This window comes from Staurois parvus, unplaced genomic scaffold, assembly GCF_062004578.1.
Source record: "Staurois parvus isolate SC_StPar_1 unplaced genomic scaffold, SC_StPar_1.0 ptg000425l, whole genome shotgun sequence".
Taxonomy (NCBI): domain Eukaryota; kingdom Metazoa; phylum Chordata; class Amphibia; order Anura; family Ranidae; genus Staurois; species Staurois parvus.
In genome coordinates this window covers 2,834,511-2,853,934 of record NW_028318221.1, presented here as the reverse complement: position 1 = coordinate 2,853,934, position 19,424 = coordinate 2,834,511, and the positions used below count along the sequence as shown (strand labels likewise).

Sequence of the window (19,424 nt, the reverse complement as noted above, 5' to 3'; positions counted from 1 at the left end):
ATGGCTGAGCAGCTGCATCCAAGCCTTACATAACCATGTGCAAAGCAAAGCGTCGGATGCAGCGGTGTAAAGCACGCTGCCACTGCACTCTAGAGCAGTGGAGACATGTTCTCTAGAGTGACAAATCACACTTCTATGTCTGGATGGACAGGTTTGGGTTTGGCGGTTGCCAGGAGCATGGTACTTGCCTGACTGCATTGTGCCAAGTGTAAACTTTGGTGGAGGGGGGATTATGGTGTGGGGTTGTTTTTCAGGGGTTGGGCTTGGCCTCCTAGTTCCAGTGAAGGGAACCCTTAAGGCATGTGCATACCAAGACATTCTGGACAATTTCATGCCCCCAACTTTGTGGGAACAGTTTGGGGATGGCCCCTTTCTGTTCCAACATGACTGCACACCAGTACATAAAACAAGGCCCATAAAGACATGGATGAGCGAGTTTGGGGTGGAGGAACTTGATTGGCCTTCACAGAGTCCTGACCTCAACCTGATAGAACACCTTTGGGATGAATTAGAGCAGAGACTGCAAACCAGGCCTTCTCGTCCGACATCAGTGCCTGACCTCACAAATGTGCTTCTGGAAGAATGGTCAAACATTCCCATAGACACTCTCCTAAACCTTGTGGACAGCCTTCCCAGAAGAGTTGAAGCTGTTACAGCTGAAAAGGGTGGGCCAACTCAATATTGAACCCTATGGACTAAGACTGGGATGCCATTATAGTTCACGTGCGTGTAAAGGCAGGCGTCCCAATACTTTTGGCAATATAGTGTATATGACTCAAGAAAATGTCAAATACCTGCAGTGGCTATGGGGCAGCAAAGAGGCTTAGGGGTTTAAATACTAAACCTGGTTCACGCAGAATCTGGTGCAGCTGTGCATGGTAGCCAATCAGTTTCTAACCTCACCTTGCTCAATTAAGCTTTGGTAATAATACCTGGAAACTGATTGGTTTTTATGTAGAAGGGCACCTGATTTTGCACTCTCTGGCTTTAGTAAATAAAACCCAGAGTTAGATGATGTGGACCACCAGAAAGGGAAGCACATGCTCTTTTTTTTTTAAAATGGCTGTCTCTGTTTACAAATGATAATATGGTGACAGTTTCACATTGAAATAAATGGGACATTGGTGTCTATAGGTTGTGACAAATCTGCCTGTGTAGGAAAACAATGGCAAGTAGGAAATGATGAAAGAAAAAGAAGATGTGGTGACAGGGTCACCTTAATATCCAATGCATAAATGGTGTTGCTGCAAGGAAGGGGACCCTACAAGGCCCTGAAATATTGACAAATTGACTTATCAGTTAGGGGTTGATTTACTAAAGGCAAATAGGCTGTTTACTTTGCAAGGAAAATATCCCCAACGGTTAGTGAATGGTGTGAAGCTCTACTAACTTTCATCATCCTATCATGTGCAGGCAAAAATGCTTTTTTTATTTTCATTGCTAGTCATTGGGTACTCTTTGCAAAATGAAACATCACCACATTTACTAAGCACCCTTCCCTTGCAAATTGAACAGCCTATCTGCCTTTGGTAAATCAACCCCTAAGTATCCTCAAAGGATTGTGACACCGGTAACTTCTTGTGCCATTACTTGATTTACAATGGTTTATTTTACTTACTGAGTTTTAGATCCCTATGGATTATCCTGTGAAGATGCAAGTATTGTACCCCAAGTAATATCTGCTTCATGTAATAGCGAACTTCAGGCTCTGTCAGTAATTTTCGTATGCTCAATATGTGAGCAAGAGACTGCAGACAAAAAGACACAGAAGCATAAGTGCATGTAATATGAAATACACACATGTAAACACTATCAGCTAACACCTATAAAAAGGGAAAGGTAAAGGGGTTTTGAAATAATTTAGAAATGTGTAACATCATTTACATATCACATGTATATAATTAAGTGCTTTGAGTAAATGTATGCAATAGCCTCTAATCATGGCTGCATAACAATAAAAACATATGCTAATGCTGGCTGTACACCTAATTATTGGCAACAGCTAACATATAACTTCTACTTAAATAAAGCAGGCCATATTTTTCGATAATTCTGAAAGACACATTTAATATCAGTAGCATCTCTACCTCTACTACACTCTCCTACTGCTACTTCTAAATCTAATGGGGGTAGAGAAAACAACAAAAACAATGGAAATAGGTTGAAACTGCTGTAAAATTTTTATTGCTGCATATGTCATCTTGCCCCATTGACACCCTTCCATCCATTGCATGTGCTGCTGATAAAAGGGTGTTGTCCCGAACAGGGTTGCAGACAGCAATTAAACTAATAGATGTAAAGCGCTGTTCAAACTATTGGCGCTATATAAATCTGTATATTAATAATAGATGTTTGATCTTTTCCCCCGTCTAACCAGACTAAAATAATTACCTGGCTGGACCTTGAATTTATTTACATTTTTTACTCCTATTTTATTTACCTTTTTTGTTATGTGTCTATGTAGATTTCTTATTTATATGTTTATTGTATACGTGCTTCTGAAAACTGGGTAGTATACTGACATAAATGAACAACTGTCAAAAGCCACTGCTCTCTTCTCTCCTCTGCCTCTGTATAATGTAACCCAGGGCTTAAAATTTCAACTCCTGAACTACTAGCCAGGCCTTAAGAGTTACTCGCCACCAACAAACACACACAAACAGAGACACCTGTACACACACACAGACATGTACATACACACACAGAAACATACACACACGCACAGAGACACATGTACACACACACACACACATACAGACAGACGCATGTATACACACACAGGCACGTACAGACACGCATGCACATAGATACATGTACATACACAGAAATACACAGACACATGTACATACATACACAGACACATGTACACACAGACACATGTACGTACATACACACACACATGTACATGCACACACACACAGACACATGTACACACACACACAAACACATGTACACACACATACATGTACATACATGCAGACACATGTACAGATACACACATGTACTGTACATACACACATACACATGTACAGTTGCAAGAAAAAGTATGTGAACCCCTTGCGATTATGTGGAGTTTTGCATGAATTGGGCATAAAGTGTGCTCTGAACGTCATCTAAGTCACAACAATAGAAGAACACAGTCTGCTGAACATAATACTACACAAACATTAGATGTTGCCGTGGTGTAATTGCACATAACATGTAAACATTCACAGTGCAGGGAGGAAAAAGTATGTGAGGCCCTAGCTTAATGACTTCTCCCAGAGCTAATTGGAGCCAGGAGTGAGCCAACCTTGACTCCAATCAGTGTGATGATATTGGATGTGTTGCTGACAGCTGTCCTGCCCTTAAAAAACACACACCTGTTTTGGGTTTACTGGTTTCAAGAAGCACTGTCTGATGTGAACCATGCCTCGCAGAAAAGAGCTCTCAGAAGACCTACGATCAAGAATTGTTGACTTGCATGAAGCTGGAAAGGGTTACAAAAGTATCTCCAAAAGCCTTGATGTTCATGTGTTGACGGTAAGACAGACTGTCTACAAATGGAGAAAGTTTAGCACTGCTGCTACTCTCCCTAGGCATGGTCGTCCTGTAAAAATGACTGCAAGAGCACAGCGCAGAATGCTGCATGAGGTAAAGAAGACTCCCAGAGTGTCAGCTAAAGACCTACAGAAATCTCTGGCACATGCTAACATTTTTGTTGACACATTTACAATAAGGAAAACATTAAACAAGAATGGAGTACATGGGAGGACATCACGGAGGAAGCCATTGCTGTCCAAAAAGAATATTGCAACACGTTTGAAGTTTGAAAAAGAGCACCTGGATGTTCCACAGCACTACTGGCAAAATATACTGTGGACAGATGAAACCAAGATTGAGTTGTTTGGGAAGAACACACAACACTATGTGTGGAGAAAAAAAGGCACAGCACACCAACATCAAAACCTCATCCCCACTGTAAAACATGGCGGAGGGAGCATCATGGTTTGGGGCTGCTTTGCTGCCTCAGGGCCTGGACGGATTGTTGTCATTGATGGGAAAATGAATTCCAGAGTTTATCAAGACATTTTGCAGGAAAACGTACGACCATCTGTCCGCCAACTGAAGCTCCGCAGAGGATGGGTGATGCAACGGGACAATGACCCAAAGCATACAAGTAATTCAACAAAACAATGGCTGCAACAGCACAGAATACGCCTTCTGGAGTGGCCCAGTCAGAGTCCTGACCTCAACCCGATTGAAATGCTGTGGCATGACCTTAAGAGAGCGATTCACACCAGACATCCCAAGAATATTGCTACACTGAAACAGTTTTGTGAAGAGGAGTGGTCCAAAATGACTCCAGATCGTTGTGCAGGTCTGATCTGCAACTACAGGAAACATTTGGTTGAGTTTATTGCTGCCAAAGGAGGGTCAACCAGTTATTAAGTCCAAAGGTTCACATACTTTTTCCTCCCTGCACTGTGAATGTTTACATGTTATGTGCAATTAAACCATGGCAACATCTAATGTTTGTGTAGTATTATGTTCAGCAGACTGTGTTCTTCTATTGTTGTGACTTAGATGACATTCAGAGGACATTTTATGCCCAATTCACGCAAAGCTCCACGTAATCCCAAGGGGTTCACATACTTTTTCTTGCAACTGTACATGCATACACAGACACACACAAACACACACACATGTACATGCACACACACACAGACACATGTACACACACACAAACACATGTACACACACATACATGTACATACACGCAGACACATGTACAGATACACACATGTACTGTACATACACACAGACACATGTACATGCATACACAGACACTCACAAACACACACACACACACACACACATGTACACACACACCCCTCTAAAAAGTTGCAGCACTTCGTTGTTCACTCACAGAGCCGAGTACTGAACTCTAGGGGGAGGCAGAGAGCACAGCACACACTATTTGCGTTGCTTTCATTGCGCTCAGCTATTGAGCAGTCTGACGGCTGCCAGTGCCAATTACAGATCCGACCTGAGCTCCGAGCCTGCTCAGCAAGACGGCCCTGGGGGACACACTCACCCCCACCATAATTTCCACTCACCAGTGGTGAGTAGGCGAGTGGAAATTTCAAGGCCTAATGTAACCTACATTAGGGAGAAAATGTATAATGGATCTAGGTAGCGATTTCATTGACCAGTACTATCCATTAAAAAATTTACCCATCTAAGGGGCATCCTTCTTTTATGAGATTATTACAAAAAGCAGTTTTCTCTTATTCATGTAAATTCCTAAAACTACATTTTATACTTATTAAATTTCAATTCACAAAGATGTATGGCATGCTTTATCAAGTCAACTCTGTAAATAGTACTATAATATCACTACTAGTGCTATTATAACCCCATCAGTGTTATTTTATCAGCCCTTATGAAAAAAAAAATCAATGGTAAAGTCAATTCACAAAGATTAAGGCACAGATTATCACTCCTTAAAATACACCAGCCCCAGGCTGGTGATTAATGGGAGTTTTAATAGCTGTCTATGGAGGAGATGAGGAAAAAAGAGCCTTTGAATTAGTGATAAAATAGCACTTCACATGATAAAATAAATGTATGAGAAAAAAAAGCTGTCAACATGTAAGTGTTTATTTAATGGATAAGTTCACCTTTATAACATATTACACATGTATACACATGTTACTGCTGCAGCCGCTTCCGCCCCCCACCCCAAGTCGCAGTTGTGATAGCAAGTTTCTCCCCATGCCTGCTTTCACAATTTAAAAAAGATGCGAATGTGTGGGGCTCCGCTCACCCAGCTGCGTCATATATTTACAGAGTTCTGTGAATAGGAGAACTCATTGTTTAACTGCCTTTCCGTACGAAGTACGAGCAGACAGCTTACACTGACAGTCTGTAAAAGCCTTGCATTGCACCCATGATCTGCTGATCAAGGGTGCAATGCTTTACAGGCTCCCAATAAAATAAATAAATAAAAATATATGAACTTTTTTTTACCTGCAAAAAGATGTGCATTTATTATCTTTTTTAAAAGGTGAACTTATCCTTTAACATGGAAAAGCTAGCAGTATACATTTTAGGATTGTGAATTGAAATTTTTTGGAGGAAATCATCATGAGTAGTGGTTTTAAATAATTGAACCTTCAAATCTCTAACCAATAGATATAAGAAATTTTTGAGGTATCAAAGAAAAGTCATACAGTACAAATAAGGTGTTGATTTACTAAAACTAGAGAGGGCAAAATCTGCTGCAGCTCTGCATAGAAACCAATTAGCTTCCAGATTTTAGTGTCAAAGCTTAATTGAACAAGCTGATTGGCCACCATGTACAGCTGCACCAGATTTTGGACTCATCCCCATAATGTATAAAAATTAAATGAATAACCCACTTGGGGGGTTGAACAGGAAGCCCTGTTATCAGATTCAGAGGGAGATTTGACTAATAATGATCAAATATTTATTTTGGGCTGCAGTTTTTATGCGCAAACCCAAAAACACCTGACTTCTGGGCTTCCACAAACTCAAAATATTACTAATTACTACAGTAAAGGGATGGAAAAAAAAATCTGGAGTATTTACCACAAGGCAAACAAGGCATTTGCCTAGTGCAGCATTTTTTAAGGAAGGGTGGCGCTGCCCCCGGCAGAAGTGTGCTAAATTCCGTAGCCCCAGCCACTTGCTAGGGATTTGGAATTTTTTAAATACTTGTCCCCTCAGCAAGCAAACTAAAACTTCCACGCTGTGGGGGGTGCGATCAGGTTGGCGGTATGTGTGGGGGGGGTGCGGTCAGGTTGGCGGTATAATGGAAGGGGTGTGATCAGGTTGGCGGTATGTGGGGGGGTGCAATCAGGTTGGCAGTACAACGGAAGGGGTACGGTCAGGTTGGCGGTATGTGGAGGTGCATGATCAGGTTAGCGGTATGTGGGGGTGAATGATCAGGTGGCAATATGTGAGGGGTGATCAGGCTGGCAATATGTGGGGGGGGGGGTGATCAGGTTGGCAATATGTGGGGGGGTGATCAGGTTGGCGATATGTTGGGGGGATGATCAGAAGGGCATGCACTGGGGTATATGTATGGGGTGGATTCATCTGGGGTAGGTGGGATAAACTATAGGGCATGTATATTGGGAGGGTGAGGGTGCCCGATTTTTGTGTTGCCTGAGGCAGCACAAAAACAACATACACCACTGCTGCTCATCTACATACCCTTTAAGTAATATTATATATTTTTTAAATTATCTAGCTCTGTGGAGCTGTGTGTTCACCTGTGGTTGCTGGCAGTGCCTCTTGTAAACATTAATATAATTGATAAACAATGATATAATGACATAATGTCATATACAGTTGCAAGAAAATGTATGTGAACTCCTTGGGATTACGTGGAGTTTTGCATGAATTGGGCATAAAATGTGCTCTGAAAGTCATCTAAGTCACAACAATAGAAGAACACAGTCTGCTGAACATAATACTACACAAACATTAGATGTTGCCATGGTTTAATTGCACATAACATGTAAACATTCACAATGCAGGGAGGAAAAAGTATGTGAACCTTTGGACTTAATAACTGGTTGACCCTCCTTTGGCAGCAATAACCTCAACCAAACGTTTCCTGTAGTTGCAGATCAGACCTGCACAACGATCTGGAGTCATTTTGGACCACTCCTCTTCACAAAACTGTTTCAGTGTAGCAATATTCTTGGGATGTCTGGTGTGAATCGCTCTCTTAAGGGCATGCCACAGCATTTCAATTGGGTTGAAGTCAGGACTCTGACTGGGCCACTCCAGAAGGCATATTCTGTGCTGTTGCAGCCATTGTTTTGTTGAATTACTTGTATACTTTGGGTCATTGTCCTGTTGCATCACTCATCCTCTGCGGAGCTTCAGTTGGCGGACAGATGGTCGTACGTTTTCTTGCAAAATGTCTTGATAAACTCTGGAATTCATTTTCCCATCAATGACAACAATCCGTCCAGGCCCTGAGGCAGCAAAGCAGCCCCAAACCATGATGCTCCCTCCGCCATGTTTTACAGTGGGGATGAGGTTTTGATGTTGGTGTGCTGTGCCTTTTTTTCTCCACACATAGTGTTGCGTGTTCTTCCCAAACAACTCAATCTTGGTTTCATCTGTCCACAGTATATTTTGTCAGTAGTGCTGTGGAACATCCAGGTGCTCTTTTGCAAACTTCAAACGTGCTGCAATATTCTTTTTGGACAGCAATGGCTTCCTCCGTGGTGTCCTCCCATGTACACCATTCTTGTTTAATGTTTTCCTTATTGTAGATGTGTCAACAAAAATGTTAGCATGTGCCAGAGATTTCTGTAGGTCTTTAGCTGACACTCTGGGATTCTTCTTTACCTCATGCAGCATTCTGCGCTGTGCTCTTGCAGTCATTTTTACAGGACGACCACGCCTAGGGAGAGTAGCAACAGTGCTAAACTTTCTCCATTTGTAAACAGTCTGTCTTACCGTGGACACATGACCATCAAGGCTTTTGGAGATACTTTTGTAACCCTTTCCAGCTTCATGCAAGTCAACAATTCTTCATCGTAGCTCTTCCGAGAGCTCTTTTCTGCGAGGCATGGTTCACATCAGACAGTGCTTCTTGAAACCAGTAAACCCAAAACAGGTGTGTGTTTTTTAAGGGCAGGACAGCTGTCAGCAACACATCCAATATCATCACACTGATTGGAGTCAACGTTGGCTCACTCCTGGCTCCAATTAGCTCTGGGAGAAGTCATTAAGCTAGGGCCTCACATACTTTTTCCTCCCTGCACTGTGAATGTTTACATGTTATGTGCAATTAAACCATGGCAACATCTAATGTTTGTGTAGTATTATGTTCAGCAGACTGTGTTCTTCTATTGTTGTGACTTAGATGAAGTTCAGAGCACATTTTATGCCCAATTCATGCAAAACTCCACGTAATCCCAAGGGGTTCACATACTTTTTCTTGCAACTGTAGATGGTTTTTATCTTATCTGTAAATACACATAATACATGTATATTCATACTTTGTTTTTTATTTTGATTTGTAGCTATTATTGATATAGTTACATAGTTAGTCTGGCTGAAAAAAGACAAAAGTCCATCCAGTTCAACCAAAAAAAAGTTCTAATCTTATACCCACAGTTGATCCAAAGGAAGGCAAAAAACCCAGAAAAGCCTGATCCACTTTGCCCCTGCAGGGGAAAAAATTCCTTCCTGATCCCCCGAGAGGCAATCGGATATTCCCTGGATTAACTTTACCTATAAATGTTAGTATCCAGTTATATTCTGTGTATCTAAGAAAGAATCCAGGCCTTTTTTAAAGCAATCTACTGAACTGGCCAGAACCAGCTCTTGAGGGTGTCTATTCCACATTTTCACAGCTCTTTCTGTGAAGAAACCTTTCCGTATTTGGAGATTAAATCTCTTTTCCTCCAGACGTAAAGAGTGCCCCCTTGTCCTCTGTGATGACCTCACAGAGGATGAAATATTGTAATTACTGATTTGTTTGCATTTCTTATGCACTTTAGATTGATTACCGACCATTTGTTTACCAACCATTAACTTCTGCAGCAGTTGGAAATATTAAAAAAACATTTTGAGTCATTTGCTCATCTCTTTCTCCAATAATGTGAATATACTGCAGACAATGTTCTCTTAGGAAATGGTGTTCTCAGTTAGGATATTAAACAGGCAATATGGGGAACATTAGTGTCAGTTTTGTTCGTTCCCGTGCAGCCAAGCTCTCTCTCATTCTCTCTTGGCCTCACCAGGATGCACCTCTTAAAGGGGCCACATCTATTTTTGGCTTCTGCCTTTCAGCCTGTTGTGCCCAAGCATCAGTTTTCATTGGTCTCTGTGCTCAGTCTTTATTCTGTAGCCCCCGGCCTGGTTTTTTGGATTGTCTTTTTGTTTATCAGCTTTGGCATTGGATTCACTTGTCAGCTGCCTGTCCTGACTCATGGCTTGTCTACTGGTTTCCACTTGTCTGCAAACCTGGGGTCAGCAAACAGCCAAATCCATCTCCACCTTCAGGAGCTCTAATGAAAATGACTGGTCTTTAGACTTTTTGTCCTGGGGATCCCACGTCACCTGCTCACACATGAGTTCACTTCCTATGATCAGTCATAATAAGCTTGGTGGAGTCATTTTTAAGATGTTTGAATTTTGTTCTATTTTGCTCAATTGTGCACAATTTTATGACTGTTCAAATACAAGTTAATTATATTTATTATATTTTATTTAATTTATGATTTTTCTTTGGTACCTTGAACGTCTCTTAATCTTTTATGAGTTGCTTATACTTATAATTTCATCAACAGGTAAACTGAAATTACTATTTAAGTTTATATTTAACTTACAATTTTTAGAGAATTTACCTACCTTGTGTCTACAGTACTCTAGCAACAAGTACACGTACTTTGGGTCTTGAAAATGGTGGTAAAACCTGACAATGTTTCTGTGCTTTAACTGACTGTGGAGTTCAATTTCTTTTTCAACCTATTGTCAAAGCACAGAGAGAAATGTTAAGTCTAAATATGTCTGCATTCCAACAAATAATTTTTATATTCATAGACAATAAATACTGTGTTTATGAGTGATATTTTTGATATTATTTAAAATAAATCCGTAACAAGTAATGTAGGAAGTAACCCATTACTTATTTCTTTTTATAAATACTAGTTACTTGGATGTCTTCTCTTTCATTGCTTACTGTGTTAATAACCCAGAAAGAGCATTTAGTTAGTCTGAATATCAAGCTTTTTCCATACGTACTTGTTCCTTGTCACTATCTAGAAAATACCGAAGCCAGAGAGTCAGCATACCAGCCTAGTCAGCAATGGCAGGATACATAATTATCTCAATATACAGGGATTGCAACTCTACCAAATCTACCAAAACTAAAGAAAAGTCTTGGCTATACAAACACTTTAAAGAGACACAGTCACCTTGCCCATGCAGGGCTATGTAATTTGCACATGGGAGAGAACAGAATATTTTATTGTATTTTTTACTTGGTGAATGCTGGAATTAGAGAGGTCAAGTTTGAGGCTTTCAGCAAAGTTGATAGATTGTGAAAGTTTGAAACTATAATTTTTTAATATGATAACATTGAAAGAAAGCTACCACTCTATAGACCTCAATAAACTATCACCGTAGCTGTGGGCTGGTGGCTTTAAGAGGTGGTTTTTCATTTTTTTAACCTGTAAAAAATATCTAAAAAGAAGTTTGAGGTTGTTAAAAAATAAACATTTATACCAACCTCCATGCCGCAGCATTTGTCTAATGCTGCAGCTGTCCCCTGCTGGTTCTAAGCCCAAGAACTGAGCAATCACTTGACCACTGATTCCTCAGTTCCTGGTCAGCTTGGAACAGAGAGCAGTGACTGTCAGTCACATCTCTCTGCTCTGCTTCTTCAGTGCTCACTGGAGCACTGGGCTGGAGAGGGGGCAGGAGCAGCTGGCTCTGGCTCTCAGCTATTTGCTGAGAGGCTGAGCTAGCTGCCAGTCAGGCATCTGGTGGATCATGACAATATGGTTGTGATCCACCCAGGGCCTGGATCGACTCTGATGTCAGCCAACAGCAGACTTTACCCTGTTGTCAGCTGAATCTGGGTCACAGGACAGCATGATGAATCACACTCCTGTGACCCACAAAAAAAGTTTGGCCAAAAAAAAGCTTTGGCCTTACATCTCTTTTAACATTTATAGGTACTTCCGTAACATTACCATACCACTGTTAGATCTGTTCAATATCTAGCAGTCCTATATCCTATTGCCTAAATTGTATTATAAAATTGAGGCTGAAAGGCAAACTGTAATAATTTTTAGTTATTATTATGTTGCTGCTTTAATTATGCAAGTTTATAAGTCTTTTTTTTCAATGTTTGAAATCTTTACAAATAAATTTTAAATAGAGGGTACCCCTGAGACAAGAGTTTGGCCCCTTTCACAGAGGCCGGATCAGTTTTTCTCAGCAGGGGATCAGTCCGCTGATCCCCTGCTGAGCTGAGTTGAGTGGCTGGATGGCAGGTCTGTGTCCGTTCTGCTTATAAAGAGTGGACACGGACGTAGCCCGCTCTGCTATGGGCAGTCAGTTGGACTCGATCAGACCCTTCATTCTCCTTTATGGAGTGGCGTATGTAAACTGACTTGTGTCTGTTTACACCTGACTGCCCTCCGATCTGATCCAGCTAGATGGAGGGGAACCGATCCCATTCCATTTGTATTTGCCAGATTAGATTGGAGGTAGGTGATTGTAAACAAGTCTGTTTACATCCACCACTCCATAGAGGAGAATGAAGGGTCTGATCGAGTCTGCATGTCCTTTTTTCAGGATTGGACGGCTCATGTGAAAGGGGCCTTAGCAGAGCATTTTGGACTTTCTAAAGTGAAAAACAAACTTGCTCACTATTTCAGCTTCTAAATCTCATCCTCTATCTCTATCTCTAAATATGCTGAGAGAACTAGCTAGAACAGTATCCCTGTTATATATTTTGAAGATGAATTGCTCCATATGCCTGCAAGTACCGAGGTCAATGAGAGCTTGCTTTAACACCTCTTTGCTTGTTAAGAATTTGTAAATAACTGAATGTCAGTAGCCCAACTACAGGTTCACTTTAAAGAATCAAGTAGTATTAAGCTTCATTGCATCAGGGGATAGCAACTTTCATTTTCATCTCATTGTATAGTGAAAGTTTTTGAAGTTTAGAAAACCAGAGTCATAGATCACAAATTAGACAAACCAGGATGAACATAATTTGATAAACATTAAGGGCTCATGTACAAGGGAAGTTTGGTTTCCACAGGCGTGCAAGGGAGGAAAAGGTGCAGCATACTGCCTGCTGCTAACAGCCTTTAAAAAATAATGATAGGCAGAAATACTAGATGTCTCTAGACTGCTGAATGCTGTCCTGAGCCATTCTTGCGTTTAGGGCATACAATCTGGTTCCACTCTCAGTTTTTGTGCTGTACAAGCCAAAGCACCTGTGTATATGAGCCCTAGATATTAAAACAATGACCCAGAGACCAGCGAGGGTCTGTAAATAATTTGAAATGAAATGCAGTGAGGGGTAGTTGGTATGAAATGTAGCGAGGGGTAAGTGATATAAGGACTTATTAGTAAAGTTTTAGGCAATCATTAGGAAAAAGTGTTGTAAATAAAGATTGCTGTCAGAAATAAAACTGTTAATAGTCTACTTTTATCAATTAACAAAACAGAAAGTAAATGAACAGAAGAGAACCATCCGCAATCTGAACCCGACCCATCTCCACCCAGCAGCTGACCGTCTGTATGACAGTATCCTCCCTCTGTCATGCCCTGACCTGGCCACTACTGTGTACAATGACTCACTGTCGGCTGCCCTCGACTCCCTGGCACCCCTAACCACGCATAACACCAGACCCCGACCGCTTCAACCCTGGAAAAACGACCATACGAACCGTCTCAAACGACACAGTCACGCGCTGGAGCGCTTATGGCGCAAAACCAGATCCCATCGCGCGTTCTCCCTCTACAAAGCCGCCTTCCTCACCTACACCACCTCCCTCCACGCCGCCAAGGAAGCCTATTTCCTAACCCTTATCAACACTCTCTCCACCTGTCCTCGCTGACTCTTCTCCACTTTCAAATCCCTGCACTCTCCCCCCCCCCACCTCCACTCAGCACCTCTCTCACCGCCCACGAGATTGCCAATCATTTCTAAAACAAGATTGACGCAATCCGTAAGGAGAATGTCAACTCACAATCTACCTCTCCACCCAGCCCCCCGCCCTCCATCATCCCCTCCACCCTCCCCTCCTCCGACCTCACAGCCACACTACCCCCCACTATGCCCAACGTCCCGCACACTATCACCTCCCCAACGCTCCACTCCTTCAGCCCAGCTACCCCTGAGGAGGTCTCTAAGGTCTTCACTGAAGCCCGCCTCACCACCTGCCTCCTGGACCCTATCCCCTCACAGCTCCTCCAGTCACCCCCCCCCTCCATCATTCGCTCCCTCACCCACATCTTCAATCTCTCCCTCTCCACTGGCACTTTCCCCTCCCCTCTAAAGCACGCACACATCACCCCCATACTCAAAAACCCTCCCTTGACCCCACTGACTTGAACAACCTTAGACTCATCTCCCTGCTACCATTCACTTCCAAGCTCCTTGAGCGCCTGGCCTACAATCGCCTAAGCACCCACCTCACTGATAACAGTCTGGCTTCCGTCCCCTACACTCCACCGAAACCGCCCTACTTAAAATCACCAACGACCTGCTAATCGCCAAAGCTAATGGCCATTACTCTGTTCTCCTGCTCCTTGACCTCTCCGCGGCCTTCGACACTGTTGACCATCCTCTCCTCCTTACTAAACTGCACTCCCTTGGCATCAGGGACGTTGCTCTCTCCTGGTTCTCCTCCTACCTTTCACAACGTTCCTTCAGCGTCACCTATAACACTGCCACCTCCCCCTCTCTCCCCCTCTCTGTCGGAGTCCCCCAAGGCTCTGTCCTCGGGTCCCTTCTCTTCTCCATCTACACCTCCTCCCTTGGCAAACTAATACACTCCCTCGGCTTCAATTACCACCTCTATGCCGACGACACACAAATTTACCTCTCCACCCCCCATCTCACCCCCTCTCTCTCCGCCCGCATCCCCCACCTCCTGAACGACATATCAGACTGGATGTTGCTCCATTTCCTCAAATTAAACCTGTCCAAAACCGAGCTCCTGGTCTCCCCCCCCCGCGCCCCCTCTTCCTCTCCTTCACTACTAACAACGCCACCATCACTCCCACCCCACATGCCAAAGTCCTGGGTGTCACCCTGGACTCGAACCTTTCCTTCCTACCTCATGTCCAATTACTATCAAGATCATGCAGGCTTCACCTGCGCAACAAGATACGTACATTCCTCACCCCAGACACTACTAAACAACTCGTACACTCCCTCATCATCTCATGCCTGGACTACTGCAACTTCTCACTGGCCTATCCAAACAAACGCTATCCCCACTCCAGTCTATCCTGAACTCAGCGGGTAGACTCATCCACCTCACCAACCGCTCCACATCTGCCACCCCCCTCTGCCAATCCCTTCACTGGCTCCCGATTGCCCAGCGCATCAAATTCAAACTGCTTACTCTGACCTACAAAGCCATTCACAACGCCGCCCCAAACTACCTAACCGACCTGATACCCAAATACTACCCTACCCGTGCCCTTCGCTCCTCACAGAACCTCCTACTCTCTAGCTCCCTGATCTCCTCCTCCCACGCCCGATTGCAGGATTTCTCCAGGATTTCCCCCATCCTCTGGAACTCCATACCCCAATCCATCAGACTGTCACCTACCCTCCTCACATTCAGGCGCACCCTGAAAACCCACCTCTTCAGGGAAGCCTACCCCACCCTCACCTAACAACTGACCTCCTCCACTCCTTCCACCGCTCCATCCCCCACAGCCATTTCCTCCTGTACCACTTTCCCCTCCCTCCTAGATTGTAAGCTCGAAAGAGCAGAGCCCTCGAACCCCTCGTGTATTGTATTGTTTCTGTCTTGTCTCATGTTCTGTCCCCCTTGCTATTGTACAGCGCTGAGCAAACCCTTTGGCGCTATATAAATACTGTATAATAATAATAATAAAGAGAAATCCAAATCAAATCATATCAAATATTTGGTGTGACCAGGGGCGGACTGACCATTCAGTCAGTAGGGGGCCCCATGAAATGCCCCTGGTACCTTTTATAGGCTTTTTTGGGTGTGCTTTGAGTGTGGGCAAGGACACAGAGGCCCCATGATCCCCTATTGCCTGGGGACCCCATGAGTTGTCAGTCCGCCCCTGGGTGTGACCACCCTTTTTGCCTTCAAACCAGCTTTAATTTTTCTAGGTACACTTGCACAAAGTTTTTGAACGAACTCGGCAGGTAGCTTGTTCCAAACATCTTGGAGAACAAACCACAGATCTTCTGTGGATGTAGGCTGCCTCAGATCCTTCTGTCTCTTCATGTAATCCCAGACAGACTCGATGATGTCGAGATCAGAGCTTTGTGTAAGCTAAACCATCACTTTCAGGACTCCCTGTTCTTCCTTACACTGAAGATAGTTCTTAAAGACATTGGTTGTATGTTTTGGGTCGTTGTCATGTTGCAGAATAAATTTGGGGCCAATCACATGCCTCCCCGATGGTATGGCATGATGTATAGGTATCTGCCTGTATATCTCTGCCTACAGACACTCATTATTGTACTACTCTCCAGCCCTTTGGTGAACAAACTGCCTCCTGCTACAGACAAATATTTAAAATTTTGACCCATCAGTCCAGAGTACCAGCTGCCATTATTCTGCACCCCAGTTCCTATGTATTTGTGCATAGTTGAGTCGTTTAGCCTTGTTTTCATGTCAGAGGTATGGCTTTCTGGCTACAATTCTTCCATAAGGCCACTTCTGGACAGACTTTTCCAAGCAGTAGATGGGTGTACCTGGGTCCCACTGGCTTCTGCCAGTACTGTGCTGATGGTACTGTCGGACATCTTCCGGTGTCAAAGGAAAGTAAGCATGATGTGCCTGTCACCTGCTACATTAAGTTTTTTTGGCTGACCACTGCACCTACGGTCCTCAACATTGTCTATTTTTCTTGTGCTTCTTCAAAAGAACACATCTTGAAACCCAAATCTGCTTTGAAATCGTTGCCTGGGAGAGATTTAGTTGATGCTGTATACCTTTCATCGTGTTGCTGTGCTCAGTCTTGCTATTGTGTATGACCTGTGAAATGAAACTGTCTTCCACAACTTCACCTTAGTAGCAGAATTTGGCTGTTCCTCACCCAGTATTAAGTTTCCTACACAGCTGTTTCAGGGAATGACTGTGTTTCAGTCTACATTTGAAGTTGATGATCATTAGTACTTGTTTGGTATAATAGCTTAATCATATACTTGACTCTAATCCTACAAAATCCCTGACTTTCTGCAAGTGTAAAAATTGATGCTTGCTTGAAGCCAAAGGGTAGTCACACCAGATATTGGTTTGATTTAGATTTATCTTCTGTTTGCTCACTTTGCATTTTGTAAATTGATAAAAATAAAGAAATTAAATATACATTTTTGTAAACTTTCTTGCTTTACAGCATTTCTTCACACCTGCTTAAAACTTTAGGACAGTACTGTATTTTTTAAAACTGTGTTTTGAAGGCTTTCTTTACACTTTAATGTTTTGGAAATAGTTAATACTTTGCTGGTAAAGTGAATTCTATAACTGCTGGATAATTGAAGAACTCCTGAAGATGAATGTTATGAACAACGTTCGGGGTTGTATGTTATAGCTGATTGAAGGGCAAAGGTGAGCAGTAGAAATTAAAGCTTTGCATTTTTTGTCATGTCATAGAAGAGCTAATGGACAAGAAGGAGTTAAAGCTTGCAAGCATTTACTCTCACCCCTCCTCTTTGTTGTATCACAGATTTTCTTGTGTGGGAGATCATTTTCACTGCAAACACTTGCCTACTGGACACATCTGTGAATTTGTAGCACCTCCCAAAAGCACCCTGTAAGACATAAAATAAAATTAAGGGTGTCACTAGTGACACGTGCCAATTTCTACATAATTTTAAAGTGACAAAACACAAAGGCATCTTATTTTAACCTGAGGATTCATTCCAGCATGCTTCTAAAGCTATAATTAACATTTTACAGCAGTCTCTCATGTTAAAGCAATCACAATGGCTTGACAAGTTGTTCCTAAGAATTGTCACTAAATATAGTTGAGAGAGCTAAAAAAAAGCTTAGAAACAGACACTTAGTAAAAATTAAGTTGACTGGAAGCAGGTCTGTAGACATGTCACATATCAACATTGGTACCCCTTAGAATGGAAAGCAAACACACACATTAGTATTTTTTTTTAAATAGGTATATATATATATATATATTTTGTTTTTTGCACATTGTACCTTAGTCTTAATACAAACAGTCCTTGATGCTGGCACAGTTAAAACACATTTTCTTTCACTTACCCTCCCCAGTAGTTTTCCTCTCTTGTACAATCTTCCAGTTGTTGCATCTTCAGTGAGATAGTGTGCTCCATGTGTGCGAATGCTGCCGTTAATATCCATATCTTAACCATTTCCAGCCCAGAACTCCTCTTTCAGTCTCCCAAAGCGCTGGCAGAACACAAACATCCAGCCACCACAACAGTCACACTCTACCATTTGAAGAATTCTGCAGGGATAGCTAACTCAAGAGATGGGAGGAGTGAGGAAAGGCGTGGAGGAGACTGTGAACACATATTACGAAGAGGAATAGTGCATTGTTTAGTGATGTGATAAAAGTAGCACAATAAATAATTGATGAATTTGTCAGAATACATAAAGAAGTTTAAAACGATATATTGTAATATATGAGATATTACAATATATTGTTTTAAACTTCTTTATGTACTCTGACAAAGTCATCAATTATTTATTGTTCCCAGGTTTATGAAAAAACCTAAATGACATACATAAAGAGGAACTGAACTCTGAAAGCTGTGCTCAAAACCAAGCAAAAAGGTCTAATCACCAGTATTGCCTGTGGTCTACCTACAACTGATTTTTCTGCATTACTACAATGTCCTAGCATGCTGCAGATATACAGCTGAGGCTATAGGCACAAGAGTGCCTAGGCACACTCAAATACCAGGAATTGCACTGCTACATTGCTATTTTCCAGGAGGAATTCCAGGCAAAAGGTAAATTTTCTAAATATTTCCTATAATCACATTTTGAGTTCAGGTCCACTTACGTACACACAGTTACACAGTTAGTCTGGCTGAAAAAAAACAAAAGTCCATCCAGTTAAAAAAAAAAAAAGCTATAATCCTATACCCACAATTGATCCAGAGGAAGGCAAAAAAAACCCCAGCAAAGCATGATCCAATTTGCTCTTGCAGGGGAAAAAATTCCTGATCCCCCAAGAGGCAATCGGATATTCTCTGGATTAACTTCACCTATAAATGTTAGTAACCAGTTATATTGTGTGTATCTAGGAAAGAATCCTGGCCAGAACCAACTCTTTACAGAGTCTATTCCACATTTTCACAGCTCTTACTGTGAAGAAACCTTTCCATATTTGGAGATTAACTCTCTTTTCCTCCAGACGTAAAGCGTGTCCCCTTGTCCATGTGATGACCTCAGGGTGAATAACGCTACACCGAGTTCACTATATGAACCACTGATGTATTTATACATGTTGATCATATTCCCCCTTAATCTCCTCTTCTCAAGAGAGAATAAATTCAGTTCCTCTAATCTTTCCTCATAGCTGAGCTCCTCCATGCCTCTTATCAGTTTGGTTGCCCTTCTCTGTACTTTCTCCAGTTCCCCAATGTTCTTTTTGTGTATTGGTGCCCAAAACTGAACAGCATATTTCAGATGAGGTATAACTAATGATTTGTACAGGGGGAATAT

General features: G+C 42.3%; 1 protein-coding gene across 2 annotated transcripts in view; it reads right to left on the bottom strand.

Moving 5' to 3' along the window:
* PLK5 (polo like kinase 5 (inactive)) overlaps nt 1-18,173 on the bottom strand; it is a 100,840-nt gene extending 82,667 nt beyond the window's left edge. The window contains exons 1-4 of one of the 2 annotated variants that reach the window (XM_089687425.1): nt 17,994-18,173; nt 17,420-17,527; nt 10,387-10,503; nt 1,619-1,748 (exon numbers count right to left, since the gene is read on the bottom strand). In XM_089687425.1, the coding sequence (XP_089543551.1) occupies nt 1,619-1,748; nt 10,387-10,503; nt 17,420-17,527; nt 17,994-18,092 (454 nt within the window). In that variant the 5' untranslated portion in view covers nt 18,093-18,173. The remainder of the gene's footprint in view (nt 1-1,618; nt 1,749-10,386; nt 10,504-17,419; nt 17,528-17,993) is intronic. The other variant, XM_089687426.1, reaches the window with a different exon arrangement.
* Between the last annotated feature and the right edge of the window lie 1,251 nt (nt 18,174-19,424).